This window comes from Tupaia chinensis, unplaced genomic scaffold (assembly GCF_000334495.1).
Source record: "Tupaia chinensis unplaced genomic scaffold, TupChi_1.0 Scaffold000102_1, whole genome shotgun sequence".
In the NCBI taxonomy this organism is placed as follows: domain Eukaryota; kingdom Metazoa; phylum Chordata; class Mammalia; order Scandentia; family Tupaiidae; genus Tupaia; species Tupaia belangeri.
This window is the reverse complement of record NW_006159566.1, coordinates 498,977-500,745: the sequence shown is the minus strand read 5'-3', so window position 1 is coordinate 500,745 and position 1,769 is coordinate 498,977. Positions and strand designations below refer to the sequence as shown.

The 1,769-nt window shown below is 53.8% G+C and overlaps 1 protein-coding gene across 1 annotated transcript; it reads right to left on the bottom strand.

The window, feature by feature from the left end:
* Positions 1-625: 625 nt before the first annotated feature.
* Positions 626-1,763, bottom strand: GSX2 (GS homeobox 2; the record flags this gene model as incomplete). Its single annotated transcript, XM_006143682.1, has 2 exons — positions 626-1,002; positions 1,679-1,763. Coding segments are annotated over 2 exons (426 nt in total), but the record flags the coding sequence as incomplete, so codon positions are not given.
* Between the last annotated feature and the right edge of the window lie 6 nt (positions 1,764-1,769).

Here is a 1,769-nt window from a genome sequence, read left to right as displayed (position 1 = left end):
AAGAGACCGACTTCACCAAGTTATAGTCAATGGTTTTCTGTCCTCAAGACAGTCCCCACCAGCCTTTCTCTTGATATTAGGAGCACAAACATTTCCAATTGAGATTTTGCTTCATTTATTTAAATAAATATAAATATAAATTGTATATAAAACTATTCACATACAAAACGGCTTCCAGTGGATTTTAAACTCTCCCCAGGCAAGTTTTCAGAAAGCAAGACCTACAGGGCTTAATTTTCTAAATTCATTGTAACTTCAATGTTTCCATTTAAAAACAACAAGGACAGAGCAGAACCAAGAACCCCCATGTTCTTACTGGGTTCTGAAAGACAGTGGGGGTGTAGGAATGACTGCACTTTCAAAAACAACGTCCATTTGTGTTCAACTTACACGGACCCTGTTTCTCCTCTATGATGAGACTGAGTTATACTCTAGATTATTTACATTTTTAAGAAATCTATAGCTTTGAGGGGAGCCTCAAATAAACAAGTCAAGGAGGAGACTCGAAGGTCAGGTCAGGCTTGTCACTCCAGGATGTCTTGGGGGGGGCCCTTCTCCAGACTCATGGTGTTGATGACAAGGATTTCCGCCCTTGGGTGCCCCCCCCGTGTTGGTATTTGGGGGCTGTTAAGGGCCATTGGTGTGATGGGGGCGGCCCTCCTCATAACGGGGAAATCTCCTTATCCTCGTTGGCGGATGCTGGCGACAAGGAGTCCTCGTCCTCTGAGCGCGCGTAGTGCGCCTGGCCACCGACGCACTTGCAGCCCGCGTGATTGTTCCTCTGGGTGCCTTTCCCCTCCTTCTTGTGCTTCACTCGGCGGTTCTGAAACCAGATCTTCACCTGCTTCTCAGACAGGTTCAGGTACGTGGCGATTTCGATCCTCCGCAGTCGAGACAGGTACATGTTGGAAGAGAATTCCCGCTCTAGCTCCAGGAGCTGCGTGCTGGTGAACGCCGTCCTCATTCTCTTGCCATTGGGGACCTGGCTGGCGTCAGAGCCTCCTGCGGACCGGCCCAGAGAGAGACAGAGGTAAGACTCGGCCAAGGCGCCCCACCCTGCTTGCTGTCCCTTAGAGAGGGTGCCGGTCAGGGCCCCACCCCAAAGCCCAAACTCTGGTATCCCACCTCACCCTTTCCCCTTGTAAGGCATGTCGTTCCTTAGCGGGGTAGGAAAGGGACACCCAAAACCAGTGGAGGCCTTTGACTCTCAGGACATTAAGTCCAAGAATAAAAGGGAGGAGCTGTGTGCTGGGCACACTGCGTGACCGCCCACCCCCCCAGCCTAGGCGTGCTGCAAGTTTAGTCGAAAGCGTCGCTTCGCTTTGGCCAGCCCTACAAACGGATGCCACACTGAGGTCCAAACACGCCCACCCCAAACCTAGGTCAGTTTCCGTGTGATTTCTCTGCCCTCGCCTTCGAGGTCTCAAAGGCCTGGATATAACGTGACCTTCCAGCACCCGGTGCCAGGAGCGAAGCGCACCATTGCTTGGAGAAACTGGCAAGCTCTAACTCCCAGCTTCGTGGTGGCACTTCTGGGGGCAACGCTACAGTTCCACTCAAGGTCCCTCCTCCCTCCCCACCCTGTCCCAGGGCTCCCACTTCCTCCACTGGAGGCGGAAAGTTTGCTCCCAGGAGGGCAAGAGGCGCTGCGCGCAGGTGCCCGGAGATCCCGCCCTACCCATGGAGAGGCAGTGGAATCTTCGCGGGTCCGCCACGTTGTAGGTGGTGGCGGCGCAGACAGGTGCGTGGTGCGGCGGGTGCCCCAAGGC